At 42.4% G+C, this 16,082-nt stretch overlaps 1 protein-coding gene across 4 annotated transcripts in view; it reads right to left on the reverse strand.

Annotated features, from left to right (window-relative positions):
* The window catches only part of LOC103189958 (spectrin repeat containing, nuclear envelope family member 3), a 38,989-nt gene that overhangs the window by 11,044 nt on the left and 11,863 nt on the right, over nucleotides 1-16,082 (reverse strand). For all 4 annotated transcript variants that reach the window (XM_007910538.2, XM_007910539.2, XM_007910540.2 and 1 more), the window contains exons 6-13: nucleotides 14,463-14,792; nucleotides 14,071-14,204; nucleotides 13,292-13,466; nucleotides 11,322-11,480; nucleotides 5,762-5,905; nucleotides 3,223-3,345; nucleotides 2,229-2,384; nucleotides 179-339 (exon numbers count right to left, since the gene is read on the reverse strand). In XM_007910538.2, coding sequence (XP_007908729.1) covers nucleotides 179-339; nucleotides 2,229-2,384; nucleotides 3,223-3,345; nucleotides 5,762-5,905; nucleotides 11,322-11,480; nucleotides 13,292-13,466; nucleotides 14,071-14,204; nucleotides 14,463-14,792 — 1,382 coding nt within the window. The remainder of the gene's footprint in view (nucleotides 1-178; nucleotides 340-2,228; nucleotides 2,385-3,222; nucleotides 3,346-5,761; nucleotides 5,906-11,321; nucleotides 11,481-13,291; nucleotides 13,467-14,070; nucleotides 14,205-14,462; nucleotides 14,793-16,082) is intronic.

The following is a 16,082-nucleotide window of genomic DNA, read 5'->3' on the forward strand; positions in this document are numbered from 1 at the left end:
AGAAAATCTGCTGGACTGTTCTAGTTTCATTCTAGGAATGGTTTAGTGAAACTGCACTAAAATCCTAATCCTATTTGATCTACAAATGAACAATTTGGAATTGTGCCAGACAAACAAAATGAGAGAGAATTAAAATAAGGAAACAATAAGAGAGAGAGAGAAGGGAGAGAGAGTATACCTGAAGTGTTTGTTCAGTTCTGTCCACATTCTCTGCAGATGTTCAACTTCATCCTGAATATATTTTCTTCCATCAGGAGAGGTATTTTTCAAAACCGTCTCTGCCTGGACTTCAATCTGATGGAGCTGAATCTCCTTCTCTGTAAGCTCTGCTGTTAGTAACTGATTAAAGAGCAATTCAAATGAATTAACAGCTAAAACCAGCATCTAATTCGGCGTGGTATAAGCAACAGTTCTTTCACCCCGACTCAACTCACTTTATCCTGTGATCATGTGTTGATTATTTTACTTGGGGTGAGCTGGCACCAAGATGACATTTTTAACAAGGAATTAAGTATTGAATCTCCCTTTGTACTCTGACAAATTGGGGTCAAGCCGAATAAGCTTGAACAAGCAACCGAGGCGTTTTCTTGAGGGAGCCAGAGGCAAGGTTTTAGCTGATTAAACTCCAGAAGTTAATCCCAAACTCAGGGATTCTGAAACCTTGGATCTTACCAATTTGTGCCTAATACTCTCTGGATTTGGATAGGCAGGGGGAGTTATTCTGAGTGTGTATTCCAGACACAAGGCAGATTTGGAATTCTGTCCATTATGGATATTCTTGAGAAAGGTGATGAGTTTCTGCATACTTGACACCCGTCTGAACAAATCTCCCCAGCAAGGTTAATGAGTTTCCCTTTCCTACCCCAGTGGACTCTCCTACTCTGCCTCATTCGCCCACAAAATATGCAGTCAATTCACTTTACAGGATATTCTGTGAAGCGCTTTGAGACGTCTCGAAGACGTGATAAAATTAAGACGGGATATCAAATGCAAGAATTATTATTGTTGTTCCTTCTAATTGTAGGTGACATTCCTCCTCCCAACTCCAGTGTAATAACTGTAAGCTCCAGGGAAACAGGATAGACACGTTCTGTAGGTGTGGACATTCAGGAGACTTTCACTTCACAGAGAACAACAATTCTACCTTTACCTGTGTTGCTATCATACTTAGATCTTAAAAATTATGAAGAAGTTAGCAAGTTAGAATCACATAATTATACAGCACAGAACGAGGCCATTCAGCCCATTGTGTCTGTGCTGGCTCTCTTAAAAGATCATCCAAATCAATCCTACTCCCCCACTCTCTCCTCATAGCCCTGGAAACTTGTCCTCCCCAAATAATTATCTACTTCTCTCTTAAAAGTTCTTATGGAATCGGCTTCCACCAGCCTTTCAGGCAATGCATTCCAGATCCCAACAACTCACTGTATGAAAACATTTCTCCTCACATTCCATTTCTTTTAACAACTACTTTAACTCGGTGCCCTCGGGTTACCGACCCACCCGTCAGTGGAAATAGTTTCTCCTTGTTCACCCTAGTGAATCGCCTCATTTTGAAAACTTCTATCAAGTCTCCTCTTAACCTTCTCTGCTCCAAGGAGAATAATCCGAGCTTCTCGAGCCTCTCCTGATAACTGAAGTCCCTCATTCCTGGTACCATTCTGGTCAATCTCCTTTGCACCCTCTCCAATGCCTTGACATCCTTCCTAACGTGTGGGGCCCAGAACTGAACACAGTCTCGAGCTGAGGCCTAACCAGTGTTTTATATAAAGGTTCATCATAACTTCCTGACTGTTGCATTCTATGCCCCTATTTATAAAGCCGTGTATCCTGTATGCTTTTTTTTTAAGCAGCTTTATCTACCTGTCCTGCCACCTTCAAAGATTTACTATATGAACCCCCAGGTCTCTCTGTCCCTTCACCCCCTTTAAGATTGTACCATCAGCTTATATTGCTTCTCCTCATTCTTCCTCCCAAAATGCAGCACTTTGCATTTTTTCACATTAAACTTCATCTGCCACGTGTCTGCCCATTTTCCCAGTCTGTCTATGTCCTCCTGCTATTATCCTCCTCATGTTTACTACTTTTCCTCGCTTAGTATCATCTGCAAACCTGGAAATTGTACTCCGTATACCCAAGTCCAGGTCATTTATATAGTTATTAAACAAGTCATGTATTAGCAAGTTATTAAACAATAATCTGGTCTATTTTTATTGTATAAACCACACCTCAGCTTCGCTGCTCCACCACTGCAGATCTTGGCTGCTGTGACTGTGGGATTGCAGTCTGCGCTGGATACACAGCAGCCAGTGCTGGAGAATAGAGAGGTTCTCGAGATACAGCTGATGCTCCATCACTATCTGCTCACTTGTTCCAAGTGATGTCTGAAAAACAAGCAAATCACAAAACAAAAGTTTTCAGGCACTGGTTAGTTGCAGAAACATTATTATTATGTATTTAGGTGAGCCTGAACAAACTAACAGCAAAAACAATCTTTCTCTACAGATCTTAACTTTTAAACTTAAATATTCAACATTTACAATTCTCCAGACCAGCTCTATCCAGCCTGACCCTGTCCCAGCCTGACCCTCTTAGAAATACATCTTTTCAACCATTTCCTGCTCCATTTATAAGTTCTTAGAGATGCTCTTTCTATGCGAAAGGCATTATAAGTGAAGTTATAATAAAGGTTGAAAGCCTTCATCCGGGCTGTGAAGTACATATGTGACTCCTGCGATACCCTCCCTTTGTGAGATATCTATTATTATATCTTCCTCCCACACATCTGGCCAAACTCCATGTGATAAACATTTAAGCATTTTGAGATGTCCTCCCCTCTTGAAAGGCACAATATAAATGTAAACTGTTCTGATTGTTCTTACGGTCAACTCCCCCCTACCTCTCCCCGTGGCTCAGTGTCAGAGTCCATCACTATGAACCCTCCGCATGACGGGCGCTATATAAATGCAAACTGTTGTTGTAAATTGCATTGTATCCACTTTATTACAAATTGTCTGAATTATGAATTAGGATAAAATTAGGAGAATATAAAGGACCAAAATTGAGCCAAAGCAGCAATGCATAATAAGTGATGTCAGGAGGACGTCTCAAAGTGCTTCCCAGGATTTTTCTGTGAAGTTCAGTGACTTGTGTGTTTTGTGAAGTAATTCCGGGAATGAACTGATACCAAAGGGATGACTTATCTTTACACACTGAGCATACCTGAAGAGATTTGCTTAATGAACGGCTTGTGGCAAGAATCTGGCAACGAAATGGGCTTGAAGCCAATGAAGTGTGCAGATTATTTACTTCAGCTTCAACCTCCAACAAAACCCTCTTAATGAACTGTAACAAAAAATCCAGACACAAATACATGCTAAATTATTCTCAAACTAGAATGCATTTAATACAGATAACCAAGCTCTGATTTCAACTGGATCTAAGTAACTGGAGCAAAATGATACTAAAATTGTAATAATTTCATAGATTCATCTGTCCTGTCTAACAAACGTTCTGCTTGGGTAAAGATTTACTGACTGCTGCTAAACAGACAATTGATAATCTTTACAGCACAATCATCTAAGAGCGTGTAAAATGTCCTCCTTGTAGTTACAATTTAGGTTCAGAGAGTTTAACTATAATTAGAGAATGTATCTGATAATTATCCAGCCTTTCACAATATTTTACTGTTAATGTTTCAGTAGGATTTCCGGCCTCAGCAGAGAGTAGTGAGAATGAGCCTGATGTTGGAGGGATGAGCTTTGCAATTACAATTTGAATTACAAAGCCATTTACATTTGTATAGCTTCTTTCATTTTGGGGACATCTGAAAGCACTTTACAGAGATGATAGCTTGCTCACTGATGGTGGGAAGATAGGGCAGGGGACGTGAAGAGGCCAGTGTTTGCTGAGCAAAAGGAGCAGCCAGATCGGTAGACTTGCAGAAGGTCACAGAGAGGGTGGGACAAGGCTATGGAGGAATTTGAACGTGAGGATCAGCTGGGGAATGGGGAGCTAGTGGAGCCAAGCAAGGATGGAGGTGATAGGCTTGTGCAAGTGAGGACATGTGCTGCAGAGCTATGGATAGTCTGTAGCATGTGCAGGGAGAAGATGGGAATAGTCAAGGCTGCACTTGATAAGTGGTCTCTGCAGCCTTGGGGAGAGCTAGTGGCGAAGGCAGACAATGTTCTGGAAGTGATGAAGAAAAAATAAGCTAAGTTTCTTCATGCATAAAAACATAACAAATAGGAGCAGGAGTAGGCCATTCGGCCCCTCGAGCCTGCCCCACCATTTAATAAGATCATGACTGATCTTCTAACCTAATTCCATTTAGCCGCCCTATCCCCATATCCCTTAATCCTTTTAGTTTTTTTTTAAAAATCTATCGATCTCAATCTTGAATATCTTCAAGGACTGAGCCTTTGGGGAAAGAATTCCATAAATTCACTATCCTCTGAGTGAAGAAATCTTTTCTCAACTCAGTTCTAAAAGGCTGACCATTAATTCTGAGACTATGGCCCTAGTTTTAGATTCTCCAACCAAGGGAAACAGTTTCACACTATCTACCCTGTCAAGACCCTTAAGAATCTTATAGGTTTCTATAAGATCACCTTTAATTCTTCTATATTCTAGAGAATATAGGCTTAGTCTACTCAACCTCTCCTCATAGCTCAACCGCCTCATCCCAGGAACCAACTTAGTGAACCTACGTTGCACCCCCTCTAAGGCGAGTATATCCTTTCTTAGGTAAGGAGACCAAAACTGCAGACAATATTCTAGGTGCGGCCTCACCAATGCCTTATACAATTGCAGCAAGACTTCCCTACTCTTGTATTCTAACCCCTTTGCAACAAACGCTAACATGCTATTAGCCTTTCTATCTAATTGCTTGCTGTACTTGCATACTATCTTTCTGTGATTGGTGTACAAGGACACCCAAAACCCTCTGAATACTAACACTACCTCGTCCCTCCACTCTCGAAAATAATAATAATCTGCTTTTCTTCTTTTCTACCTAGGTGAATAACTTCACACTTCCCTAGATTATACTCATCTGCCACCTTCTTCATTTAACTTGTCTATATCTCTCTGCATCCTCCTTGCGTCCTCCTCACAGCTTACTTTCCCACCGAGCTTTGTATCATCTGTGAATTTAGATACATTAAGCTCTATTTCCTCATCTAAGTTGTTGATATAGACTGTAAACAGCTGAGGCCCAAGCACTGATCCTTGCGGCACTCCACTCGTCACAACCTGCCAATCTGAGAAGGACCCATTTATCCCCACTCCCTGTTTGCCCTATTCTATGCATATTACATTGCACTACAATACAAATTTGTATTTATATCGGGAGGATGTTCCAAGACACTTAGATTATAGAAAATAGAGACAGAATAAAGCTCCCTCTAAATTTTTGTCCAACATTTCCAGGTTGCAGCTTACATCTTGCCCTACATCCCAATATTTCACTTGAATCCCAGACGAGTGCTCCCATATCACACTCACAATAGCAGCTCTGATGTAACCAAGTTAGTGCAAATCTATGGAAAAAAGTTGGAAATTTTTTTTGAGTGCTTGTGCCAAATGGATTGAGATACTTACGCAAACTCTGTTATACAATGAACAGCTTGAGCAATTGAGCTGAGTTGGAAAGTTTGCACTGGAATTCAAAGAATCCCTTTCACTCATAGAAATCTTGCAGAGATTGATGATTTATTGGCTAGCTCTAACAGCATCATAGTCTTATTTGACTCACGATTACCTGAAGCTGTTCAACCTGCTGTCTTTTGGTTTCAAGACTTGGCTGTAATTTCCTGTTTGCCATTAGCTGTACTTTGACCGCAGACAGACGCTCCTGCAACAGTTGGTAAGTAGCAGCAAATTCCTCTGACTGAGACAATGAACTCTGAACAGGATAAATGGAGAGAATTTGTTAAAGTTCTTTTAGGCCCATTCTAAAGTTGTTTTTCTGCTTGATTTTCCTTATTCTGTTTTCTGAGCCGCACTAAGATTGGTTTGCTCTACAGATGTCAAACACTGAGACGCTTTGCACAATACAATACCAAAGATCCACCACTTCACATCCACTTCACTTAGCAGGTAATTGCAGGCCAAGGAGTGCTGTAGCTCAGTGGTTAGAGCACTCGCTTTGCAAGTGAGAGACCCGAGTTCAATTCCAGGCAGAGGGCCAAACCTTGGGCAAGTTGCCTTACTCCACACAGAGCCTAATAATAATCCCTCCAAAACCACAAACAATAATCAATTGTTCATTTTCAATCTACAACTGTTTGTGGGACATTGCTGTGCACAATTGGCTGCCGCGTTCGCCCACAACTATACAGCCAATTCACTTTACAGTGTGTTCTGTGAAGTGCTTTGGGACGTCCTCCCGACGTGAAAAGCGCTATATCAAATGCAAGGATTATTATTATTATTGCATAAAAACCCATAACAAAGTTTATTTTCAAGAGAAAACCCTCATCCCTCATTGTGGAGTCCTGCAGCTCAGTGGTTAGAGCATTCGCCTCGCAAGCGGGAGAGAGAGCTGGGTTCGATTCCTGACAAGGCAAAATGTTGGGCAAGTTTCCTTACTCCATATGCCTGTTTACCTAGCAGTAAGTAGGAACCTGGTTGTTAGTCGATTGGTGGATCGTTTTTCCGGGGGTAATAATTCCTTAAAAAAAATACATTGGTCACTTCAATCCACGTCTGTTTGTGGGACACTGCTGAGAGCAATTCGCTGTTGCATTTCATCCACAAAATATACAGTCAATTCACATTACAGTATTCTGTGAAGCTCTTTGAGACGTCTCAAAGACATGATAAGGTGCTATATCAAATGCAAGGATTATTATTATCCCTGATAATATGGCTGTGAGGCCGCACTGAACCTACTCCGTAGCTTTTACAGCTTTCCTAGAATTGAGTGCCAAAATACGCAATACTGTAACTGTAGCTAGGCCAACATCAAGTTCAACATAATAATAATAATAATCCTTGCATTTGATATAGCGCTTTTCACGTCGGGAGGACGTCCCAAAGCGCTTCACAGAACACACTGTAAAGTGAATTGACTGTATATTTGTGGGCGAACGCGGCAGCCAATTGCGCACAGCAATGTCCCACAAACAGTCGTAGATTGAAAATGACCAATTTATTATTGTTTTTGTTTTGGAGGGTTTATTATTAGGCGTGTGGAGTAAGGAAACTTGCCCAAGGTTTCACCCTGCCTGGAATTGAACCCAGGTCTCTCACTTGCAAAGCGAGTGCTCTAACCACTGAGCTACAGGACATATATTCATATATTCATAAGCAGAGAGCCCAGCAGCGTGAGGAGGGAACTGAGTGAGGTAGAACAGAGTGAGAATTCAGTTAAGGAATTTGGTGAGAGTGGAAATTCAGTGTAAAGAGGGAAAGAGGTGCATAATTATAAAATATATAAGTTATATTAATATAAAACATGTCTGGGAATATGGCAAGGTAGCCGAGACCGGTTGCATGCATGATGTGTGCCATGTGGGACCTCCAGGATGCTTGGTGAAGGGAGTAGACCGGTATTTCTGCAACCAAAGACGCATGGTATGTTGCCTCCCGGGTGCCAGGGTTGAAGATATCACAGAATGGGTGCAAAACATTCTACAGGGGGAAGGAGAACATCAGAAGTTGTGGGATCCATGATGTAGGGAAAAAAGGGCTGAGATCCTACAGGGGGAGTATCAGAAGCTAGGGAGAGCAGTTGATGCAGTTTATATGGATTTTGAAAAGGTGTTTGATAAAATTGCGAGGACGGAAGCATTGCTGGATCTTGCCCTGGGGAATGAAATAGGTCAGATTGAACAGGTTTCGGTAGGGGTGCATCTAGGTAACAGTGACCACAATATTTTAGATTTAGATTACTCATGAACAGGGACAAAGTACAGTCAAGGGTGAAAATGCTTGACTGGAAAAGGGCTAATTTTGATGGGCTAAAAAGGGACCTAGAGTTGGTGGACTGGCAAGTAAGACAAGCAGGTAAAACGACTCATGAGCAATGGGAGATCTTCAAATATATGATAGCTCAAGGTCTAAATAGATATATTCCCACAAAAGGGAAATGTACGACAACCAAGCCAGCCTGGATGACCAGGGATCTTCTGTCTAGGATGAAAAAGAAGAAGACGGTGTACGACAATTGGAAGACGCAAGATACTGAGGATAGCAAAGCGCATTATAGAGAATGCAGGAGTGATCTTAAAAGAGTGATAAGACAGGCAAAAAGATCGCAAGAGGTTAGCGGGTAACATAAAGGGGAATCGTAAAATATTTTACAAGCTCATAAAGGAAAAAAGGTTAGTTAAAGGTAGGGTGGGGCCAATCAAAGACAATGACGGCAATCTTGTTGTGGAGGCAGAGGGCGTGGCTGATGTACTGAACGAGTACTTTGCATCTGTCTTCACAACGGAAATGGATGCCCCAAATGCCGCAGTATTGGATGAGAGGGTAGAGGAAATAGATCAGATTACTATAGACAGAGAGGAAGTTCTGAAAAGATTGACTGGGCTCAAAATTGATAAGTCACCAGGACCAGATGGGTTTCACCCAAGGTTGCTGTGGGAGATACGGGTTCAAATAGCGGAGGCTTTGGCCATTATATTTCAATCTTCATTGGACACAGGAGTGGTGCCAAGAGACTGGAGAGTGGCTAATGTTACCCCCTCTACAAAAAGGGGCAGAAAGACAAGCCCGGAAATTACAGGCCTAACTTCGGTAACAGGAAAACTAATGGAGACCATAATCCGGGACAGAATAAATCTCTACTTAGAGGAACATGAGGTAATTAGAGACCCCCAACATGGATTTGTTAAAGGCAAATCTTGCCTAACAAATCTAATAGAATTTTTTGAAGAGGTGACTGCGAGGGTTGATGAGGGAAATGCGGTGGACATTATTTACATGGATTTCAAAAAGGCTTTTGACACAGTACCGCATAAGAGATTAATAAAAAAATTAGAGGCCCACAGTATTAAGGGGACAGTGGCAGTTTGGATTAAGAACTGACTGAGTGACAGAAAGCAGAGGGTGGTGGTTAATGGGTGTTTCTCGAAATGGAAGGAGGTGTGCAGCGGTGTCCCCCAGGGATCGGTATTGGGACCACTGCTCTTTCTAATATATATTAATGATCTGGACTTGGGCATAGAGAGCACTATTTCCAAGTTTGCAGATGATACAAAGTTAGGTAGGGTAGTAAATAGTGAAGAGGACTGTAACCAACTGCAAGCAGACATACACAGCATGGTGGAATGGGCTGACATGTGGCAGATGGATTTCAATGTGGATAAGTGTGAGGTGATACACTTAGGTAGGAAAAATGATAGGAGGCAATATAGACTTGGTAGCTCAATCTTAAGGGGGGTGAACGTACAGAGAGATCTGGGTGTTCAAGTAAGCGAATCATTAAAGGTAGCGGGGCAGGTAGATAAGGCAGTAAAAAAGGCATTTGGTGTACTGAGCTTTATTAGTAGGGGCATAGAGTATAAGAGTAGGGAGGTTATGGTTAATCTATACAAAACACTGGTTAGGCCTCAGCTGGAGTACTGCGTCCAGTTCTGGGCACCTTACCTCAGGAAGGACATTAAGGCACTGGAAAGGGTGCAGAGGAGATTCACGAGAATGATACCAGGAATGGGGAACCTTAGCTATGAGGACAGGCTGGAGAAGTTAGGACTTTTCCCATTAGAGCAGAGAAGGTTACGCGGGACCTGATAGAGGTCTTCAAGATCATGAAAGGTTTCGACAGGCGAGATAAGGAAAAGCTGTTTCCGCTGGTAGGTGTGTCTGTGACCCGTGGTCACAGTCTTAAGATATCTACCAAAAGAAGCAGAGGGGAGGTTAGAAGAAATGTTTTCACTCAGCGAGTTGTTGGAATTTGGAATGATCTGCCTGAAAGGGCAGTGAAGTTCGATTCGATAACAGCTTTTAAGAGAGAACTGGACAGGTATCGGGGAAGACGGGTTTGCAGGGTTATGGGGAGAAAGCTGGTGATTGGGGTTAGTGAAAGTGACGCTCTGTCAAAGAGCCGCACCGACTCGATGGTCTGAATGGCCTCCTTCTGTGCCGTAACATTCTATGAACCTATGCATGAAAAATAAGAAACTTGTCAGCAAAATAGAAGCCCACGGTATTAAAGGGACAGTGACAGCAGATACAGAACTGTCTGGGAGACAGAAAGCAGAGAGTGGTGGTGAACGTTTATTTTTCTAACTGGAGGGAAGTGTACATTGGTGTCCCCCAGGGATCAGTATTGGGGCCACTGCTGTTCTTGATCTATATAAATGACCTGGACTTGGGTATAGGGAGTACAATTTCCAAGTTTGCAGATGATACTAAGCTGTGAAAGGTAGTAAACATGAGGAGGATAGTAACAGACTGCAAGAGGACATAGACAGAAAGGGAAAATGGGCCGACACGTGGCAGATGAAGTTTAATGTGGAGAAATGCAAAGTGCTGCATTTTGGGAGGAAGAATGAGGAGAGGCAATATAAGCTGATGGTACAATCTTAAAGGGGGTGAAGGAACAGAGAGATGGCACAGACACGATGGGCCGAATGGCCTCCTTCTGTGCTGTATAGTTCTATGATTCTAACTTACTAACTTTTTCATAACTTTTAAGATCTAAGTAGGATAGCAACATAGGTAAAGTCAGAATTGTTGTCCTTTGTGATGTAAAAGTTTTCTGATTGTCTACAAAATGTCTCTATCTTGTTTGCCTGGAGCTTAGTTACTTCGCTGGAGGAGCAGTTGGCAGGAAGTGATGGGCCGAATGGTCTCTTTCTGTTCTGTATGATTCTATAACATCCAGGCTCAACTACGCAAACTCTCGGCTTGTTGACCTCCCCAACTGCTCCCTCCATAGGCTACAGATAATCCAGATCTTTGCAGCTCGTGTCCTCTCCCACAATAGGCTCCGCGACCCTATCACCCCCATCCTTGCCGGACTCCACGGGCTTCCCATCACACAGAGGAGACCGTTGGCAGATGGGCCTTCAGTTAAGTTTCATCTCCTGCAATTTTTCACAATTCTCGTCACAAATTGATATGTTCCCATGTTGGGAACATCAGCAAATTTCTATTTTGTTTCCTTGATTCTCAAATCTTGTAGCAAATCTGGCAATGCCTCAGCAGAAAATATCACAAAATAAATATTCCTTTCACAGGTCAACCTCTCAATGAAGTTGTTTAATATCTACTTTGTCTGATAAAATAATAATTTTGTATTTGATCCAGCACTTCCTATCCACATTGCTGCTTAGTAACGTTGGTTTGTTTGACAGGTCAGACAGTACCTGCAGCTTCTGTCTCAGCTCCAGCAGCCTCTCAGTAAGCAGCTGTGTCTGCTGTAACACATCAGATAAATCTTCACTGGAGTCAATGCCCATTGTTCTCTGCTTCACCTGGGAGCTGCTGAACTGGTTGTGCAGCAGAGAGCTCTGCGACAGGCAATCCTGAGAGAGAGAATGAGAGAAAACATTTTGTTCATTAAACTGAATTAGGGAATGAGTGAAAATGTTTGAGCCTCCAGAATACTGTAAGAAAGGGCCAAACTGAGCATTTACTATCACAATCTCTGTCTCCAATGTGAACATTTTCAGTTGGTAAAGCTGATAACTTTGTAATTCCTGTTTATATCCAACCTGATAAACTTGTGGCTTTAGCTACAAATCCAAGTTCTACCAATAAGTCTACTCAAACAGGATTTGTGACGTAAAAGAACCTAACGCAGTGTCTAATATTCACCCACAGACTGATTTTCCTTTGCCCAGCCGGGGGAGGGGGGGGGCTCCGCAGCCGGGGGGCCTCACCATGTTAAAGAGTATCCAAACTAGACAGAGTTCCATTCATGCCCCTACACATGGAAATTCCCATGTCTGGGTGGGATGCACCCTCTCTCCCTGGAGGGACACACTTTGCTTACCTAATTCCAGAGAGTATTTGGTGCAGGTTGGCAAGGTTTACTCAGGAAACTAGGAATACAGTGGAATCTGCTTTAGGGCAGGGAGTTTTGTCTGACTTATCCGGTATCCAGTAACCAAAGTTCTTACTTTTCTCTTCCCGATGTCTCCTCTGCTGAGCGCCTCTTTCCTCCCATTGCCGTTCGCATTGGGCAGGAAGGGGATCAATTAGCAATGGCTCCGTTAGTTGTCAATCACCTCAGAAACCCACTAATTGATCCCCTCAGAAGCAGTTGCTTTCCCCACCCGCTTGTGAATGGATGGAGTCCACTGTCAATCACAATGTGATTCGTCCCATCTCGTGGCACAGAACGTGGGAGTGAGTACATTAAGCAGAGATCAGTGCAGCATTTTCCCCTGAATTAACAGGTGTTTATAAAACAGGCAAGAATACAAATGGATTGAGACCAGACATTACATCCAATTTACCTGGTGTTAGCTAAAGTGGATTCACTATATGTGTTTTTAACATATAGTGAATCCACTTTAGCTAACGCTAGGTAAATTGGATGTAAAAATATTGGATGTCATAATAAAAATAATCCTTGCATTTGATATAGCGCTTTTCACGTCTTCTAGACGTCCCAAAGCGCTTCACAGAATATATTGTAAAGTGAATTGACTGTATATTTGTGGGCGAACGCGACAGCCAATTGCGCACAGCAATGTCCCACAAACAGTCATGGATTGAAAATGACCAATTTATTATTGTTTTGGAGGGATTATTATTAGGCTCTGTGTGGAGTAAGGAAACTTGCCCAAGGTTTCGCCCTGCTTGGAATAGAATATAACAGCACAGAAGGAAGCCATTTGGCCCATCTTGCAGCGTGCCTATCACGTCATTGAAACGCTTCAAAGTGCTTCACAGAATACTGTAAATTGTAGTGATTGTATATTTTGTGGGCGAAACATTGCAGCCAATTGCGCACAGCAGTGTCCCACAAACAGTCGTGTATTAATTCATCAATTTTTAATTTTTTGGGGAGGATTTTTTTTTGCCTTTTGTTTAGAGATATTTATCTGAAAGCAATCCTCCAATCGTCTAACAACTTCAAGCGCTCTGAGACGCCGTCCGGCGAGGAGGGCACTATACAAATCCAAGTTGTTGTTGGGTTCCTACTTACTGCTAAATAAACAAGAGGCGTGTCCAATAAGGAAATTTGCCTAAGGTTTTGCCCTGCCCGGGAATCAAACCCAGTCCTCTCACTTGCGAAGCGACTGCACTAACCGCTGCGCTTTGGGACTCCATAACCAGTTTGACCATCATGTTTTGCTAAAGCATACAATTATATTCAATAAATTACCTCAATTTGCTGGAGGTAAACACCAAGCAATGTTGTGTCTGTGATGTCCGAGGACAAATCCAGCAATCTGCGAGTCCTGCTCCTCCACTGCTGAAACTCTCCCTGGAGCTGCTGAACATTCTGCCTCATTTTCATCTCTACTTGGTTACACATCACATCTAACCTTCCAGTTACCCTGTCAGAAGGTGAAAGAAAAATATAATGTCCACAGTCAGCAATGAGGAACAATCCAGCCATGGTACTATTCCAGGGACAACATTTAACTAACAGGAAAGAAATCACGTGGAGGGAATAAAATCCAAAAGGGTATCCATTTGCCTTTTGCTTAGTGATATCTATCTATCTGTGCTGTTGCTTATACCTGTGTATATGTGCACACCAAGAAATTACCATTAAGTTAATATTATTACGGTAATATTACATACAATTTACATATTCCTACATCTAAAATGTGTTATTTCACATTGTTCTTCATTGAGTTACATCAGCTAGTAATGTGTCCACCTTGCTGGCCTATATGCCATCCAACAGCTCTCCACAATCACCCTCAGTTTGTCATTTTCTGTTGTGTTATCTGCAAATGTTGACATTCTTCCCTCAATTACTAAATTCTCATTGTTACAATGTGCTGTAACAGAACTTTGAATGCTGCTTGAAAGTAAAAAACACAATTTGCAAATCTTACCCAAATAGACATTTTACATCTTGATGATTAGAAACTTCATTAATACAAGTAGTTCCATATTTTTCAGGTTCAGAGGAAAGTTCCTGAATGTTACCTGTGATACTCTCGAATGGCAAGCAGGACACAGTTGGAGAGATTCTGGTCCTGCGACAAGCTGAAAAGTTCCTTCAGCTCCAACATGAAATGTTCTACATGCGGCTGCTCCTCTAATAGCGTTTTCCTGCTGATCTGTGGCACAGAGTAAAACATGTGCATACAACTGGAGGCAGGAAAAGAGGTTGGAATGTGACCGTTCAAGCGTTCTGGGATCCTACCCTGCGTGAAGGGCACTGTATAACTGCAAGTTGTTGGTATTGACAGTCTCTGCCATTGACCATAGTTAAGAGTTCACTAATGTAATGTTATTATGGTAATATTACCCATGAAGTGAATTAAAATGGGTGCTTGAGGAGGCTGTGTGAACCATGACCTCGTGACTTCACTTACCACATATTTCCTCCAGGTAGTTTCCAGTTCGTCATTGGTGTCATCCACATTTAAAGTCTCCACTTCCACCTTATGTACCAGATTGTTGAACTCGGCCACGTTTTTCTCCAGTTGCTGAGCCCTAGACGTGAACTCCTGCTGTGATTGAAGCAACGCTTCCTTGTCCTGTGTGCAGCTCAGTCGCAATCTTTCCCATTTCTCTCTCAGCTCCTCCAGTTCCCTGGTGATGTGCTCAGCGCCAAGTGGAGATGTATTCCCTGTTACAGCTTTGCCATTATGTTCCAGTTGCAGCAAGTCTTCTTCTTTGCTACTCACTGCATCTGCCAGCTCCTGTGAAGGTCATAGCTTAAATTCTTGAAAAAGTATCTGGCTAACGAACATCAAAGATCTCCTTATTCTTGTGAAAGAACAATGATAGCGGTTGTATCTCTCTCAAGATGAATTTCTATCCTTATTTCTATCCTCGTTATGGATATATTAAACCCAGAGGTTCTGAAAGCCTTTCATAATCAGTAAAAGATTATTTCCACTTATTGGTGAATCGGTCAAATCGTTAATGTAAGTTGTGAACAACAGTAGGTCCCAATACCGATCCTTGTGGAACACCACTTTCTACCTCCTGCCAGTCTGAGTAGCTCCCTTTACCCCTCCTCTGTTTTCTGTCTTGAAGTCAGCTTGCTATTGATTCTGCTATGTTTCCCCTGACTCCACATGCACTGACCTTATTTATTAGTCCAATATGTTTTTTTTTAAATCCAAACATATTACATCTACATTCCCCTTGTCTACTATTTCTGTTTCCTCTTCGAAGAACTCAATGAGGTTGGTCAAGCATGACCTTCCTTTTTGAAATCCGTGCTGACTATTCTTTATTATATTTTCAGTTTCCAGATGTTTTTCTACTACCTCTTTCAGTAAGGATTTCATTATCTTTGTTAATAAAACCCATTATAGTACTAGAACCATAGAATTATATAGCATAGAAGGAAGCCATTCGCCCATCGTATCTGTGCCGCTCTTAAAAAGAGCTTCCAAATCAACCCCACTCCCCCATTCTCTCCCCATAGCCCTGATCAACCCCACTCCCCCACTCTCTCACCATAGCCCTGATCAACCCCACTCCCCCACTCTCTCACCATAGCCCTGATCAATCCCACCCCCCCGCGCTCTCCCCAGAGCCCTGATCAACCTCACTCCCCCACTCTCTCACCATAGCCCTGATCAACCCCACTCCCCCACTCTCTCACCATAGCCCTGATCAATCCCACCCCCCCGCGCTCTCCCCAGAGCCCTGCAAACTTGTCCTCCCCAAATAATTATCTACTTCTATCTTAAAAGTTGTTACCAAATCAGCTTCCACCAACCTTTCAGGCAATGCATTCCAGATCCCAACAACTCACTGTGTGAGAACATTTCTCCTCACCTCTATTTCTTTTAGCAACTATTTTAATTCGGTGCCCACAAATTACCGACCCACTCGCCAGTGGGAAGAGTTTCTTCTTGCTCACCTGAACGAATCCCTTCATAATTTTGAAAATTTCTATTAAGTCTCCTCTTAACCAAGGAGAATAATCCAAGCTTCTCGAGCCTCTTCTGATAACTGAAGTCCCTCATTCCTGG

This window comes from Callorhinchus milii, unplaced genomic scaffold, assembly GCF_018977255.1.
Source record: "Callorhinchus milii isolate IMCB2004 unplaced genomic scaffold, IMCB_Cmil_1.0 Scaffold54, whole genome shotgun sequence".
Classification (NCBI taxonomy): Eukaryota; Metazoa; Chordata; class Chondrichthyes; order Chimaeriformes; family Callorhinchidae; genus Callorhinchus; species Callorhinchus milii.